The sequence below is a fragment of the Myotis davidii genome, unplaced genomic scaffold, assembly GCF_000327345.1.
Source record: "Myotis davidii unplaced genomic scaffold, ASM32734v1 scaffold62, whole genome shotgun sequence".
Lineage (NCBI taxonomy): Eukaryota > Metazoa > Chordata > Mammalia > Chiroptera > Vespertilionidae > Myotis > Myotis davidii.
The window spans coordinates 678,469-681,627 of NW_006295180.1; the positions used below are offsets into that span (position 1 = coordinate 678,469).

The 3,159-nt window shown below is 51.8% G+C and overlaps 1 protein-coding gene across 5 annotated transcripts in view; it reads right to left on the reverse strand.

Annotated features, from left to right (window-relative positions):
* The window catches only part of JARID2 (jumonji and AT-rich interaction domain containing 2), a 283,368-nt gene that overhangs the window by 33,451 nt on the left and 246,758 nt on the right, over window positions 1–3,159 (reverse strand). For all 5 annotated transcript variants that reach the window (XM_006769707.2, XM_015567803.1, XM_015567800.1 and 2 more), the window contains one exon: window positions 1,705–1,940. In XM_006769707.2, coding sequence (XP_006769770.1) covers window positions 1,705–1,940 — 236 coding nt within the window. The remainder of the gene's footprint in view (window positions 1–1,704; window positions 1,941–3,159) is intronic.

Consider the following 3,159-nt stretch of genomic DNA (forward strand, 5'->3'; position numbering starts at 1 on the left):
CTCAAGTTTGGAAACTAAATGGAGATAAATCTTCAACGACTCAAAAACCAAGGGTACGGTGTGCCCTATTCTTTGTGCTGCTCACTCCTGAAAATAGGGCACCCAGAACCTGGGGGGCCAATTCCACAATCATGCGCAGTTGTTCTAAGACAACAAGAAGAATGTTTAAAATATGTTAAAAACACTTGCTTAATCTCAAGATAACACTTTAAAGGATCAAGTGGACATCTGAGGGCTGTGGGAACATTCGTGAGGATGCATGCCTTGTCCATCCCACCAACTGAAGAGCTGAATGATATTTAAGCTATAGGTTAATACTAGTAACATGTATGTACACACACTCCTAAGTATGAATTTAGTCACATAAGAGAGAAATATGTCTTCAAGAATGAGGAAAGACCACACGTAAAGAATAACACCACCACAGTGACCCTGTTTCAGCCATTCTGGAATACTGCTGCCAGCCAAGGAATCTTCTGCTCACCAAACCTTGCCCTGAATCAATCTCTAAAGATACAGTCTCCTGCCTATTCTAGGGGAAAATTTAACTGTGTGATAAAATTCTCAGTGCAGGCCCATCTCTGATCCCCAGGGCTTCTGACTTTCAAACGGTGAGGACAGGAGCAGGGGGGTCAGAGATGCTACCTGCATGAGCCCGTCAGCCCTTCACCCACTGCCTCTGGGCACCTGCCTTTGTCCCCACTACCTCCCTCCCAGGGTCTGAGAGATCACTCTGTCTAAGGATGAGTATGGTGACAGCAACAATGGCTGAGGCCTGAGGCCATTCTTTAGAGTTTCTCCACCAGGACTTGTGTTTTCTGATCTGACAGAAATGGGGGCAGTGGGAGCAGGAGAGCAGTGCCCCCCAAGGGGCCTCTGACAGGACTGAAATGTGCTCAGCGGAATCCACACCCCAACTCGTCCCACCCCCTATCACAGACCCCCACTCACCCACCCCCTATCACAGACACACAGCTCCCGGCACAGGAGCCCACACACGTCCTCTGGTCCAGCGGTCACCAACCGGTGGTCCATGGACCACTGCTCTGGTCAGAGAGAAGCTGACTTGTCACGTAAAGATGAACAGATAAGCAATCCAGCACAGCACAGGTGGCCTGCAGGCCTGCTTCTGGTTACAGACCCCCACTCACCCACCCCCTATCACAGACACACAGCTCCCGGCACAGGAGCCCACACACGTCCTCTGGTCCAGCGGTCACCAACCGGTGGTCCATGGACCACTGCTCTGGTCAGAGAGAAGCTGACTTGTCACGTAAAGATGAACAGATAAGCAATCCAGCACAGCACAGGTGGCCTGCAGGCCTGCTTCTGGTTGTCACTCATCCACTCTCGGCCTAACCAGTAATGGTCCCCCAGGACTCCAAGTAGCCTGGCTCAGAGGGGCTCCCTTTCCTACCCATCCCAACACACGAGAGTCAACAGATGGTGGCACCGGCGATAGCAGCACCCGCTGGGGTGGATGTGAGTCCCCCACTAGCCCCATGGGACTGACCTTCACAAAAGGTGTGAGCGCCACAGCCCTCCCTCCCTCACCGGTGATCACCGTTGTGCTTTTTGAGCCTTTGAAAGATTTACTACTCACATTTTCCCTTCAGTTAACTAGGAGGCATGGGGTGGTGGCATCTGGCAGGCACCCTCTGGGCCACACACTACGGTCACCTGCGTGGCAGGGGTGGGCTTTACCTGTTTCCGTAAGTCCTGAGCCGACCGATGCAGAGGGGGGTGGTGGTGGTTAGCAGAGGGCCCCTTGGCCGAGGAGCCCGAGGCGGGGGCCGTGGGGGGTTGGTTGGCTGGAGCCTGCTCCCTCCGGCTGTCGGCCCTGTGATCACTGTGCTTCTCCTTGCCGGGAGTGGCCTCCTTGCTCTTGTGTTTTTGAACAGGTTCTTTCTCCCGTGATGACCTGCTGGAACCGTTGAAAACTAGGAAGAAAGAATGGAAGAATAAAGTCATGACCTGAGCATACTGCCAGGGAACCTAAAGTTCCTGGCGTCAGAAAGATTGAAAGAGGGAACTTTCCGTACATCAAGTCCTACCACGCTACCTACAGCAGCCCCCATTCCAAGTCCCCAGTCAAAGCACAAAAGCACCAGAACGCAGGGGCACACTGAAAAATGATAAGCTTATCCTAAGAAATTTTTTGGTTGAAATAATTGAAAACCTCATTTTTATAAAAGCCCTCAGAATATCAACACCATGCCTCATACACAAAGAAAAATTAAAATGAAGAAGCTAACGCAGTCACGTTCCAAGAACAGGAGCACATTGTGTGTAAAGGTACAAGGCATGTGGCATAAGATAATACATTCTCAGATTTAGTTATGTAAAGTGAGGCTGAGCACCTGCCATCGAATGTGTCAGGGATGCAGCTGCTTGACCTGACCCATCAGTGACCACGGAGGAGGGAGCGGGGCCCAGGAGGGGGAAGCCAGGCCCCCTTCTGTTCCAGGGGTCCTAACACCCAGACCTGCTTCCCATGAGCCAGGAAACACTGCTAACGCTGTGAGTGCACTTGCCAAGGACACTCTGATTGTGCCCGTTTGATGGATGAAGCCAGCAGGCATGGAGAGGATGAGTGCCTGGCCCAGGCCATGCTGTCTGTCACTAGCACACAGCCACTCCCTGCTCTGACTCCCCAACGGCTCTCAGTCAATGCCCAATGTGCACACTGGATCCCACCCACTATGGAGGTCAAAGGGACCAGGTATGCTCAGAGTTTCCACAGTCCCCTCCGAGGATGCTTCTGTCATTTTCTCTGCTGTGCAGCCAGGACATGCACTCATCAGGTCTGGCCACGCTACAGCAATCAACCCATAGTCTCTTCTCCCCTCTCACCATCCCAGCAGGCGGAGGAAGAAGGCCAACCTGTGCCTCAACTGCTGTGCCCTACGAGCATTCCAGGCAGAGCCATGCTGGGTAGCGGCAGGAAGCCCCTTTAGCTGTCACATTTATTTAATTATTCATTCATTCATTCATTCATTCATTCATGCATTCATTGGTTGTTTTTTATATGTGCCCTGATGGGGGATTGAACCTGCAATCTTGGCATATCGGGATGACATTCTAACCAACTGAGCTACTGGACCAGAGGACACACAACATACTTTGAATAGTAAATCCCAAGTACAACGGAAGCACAGC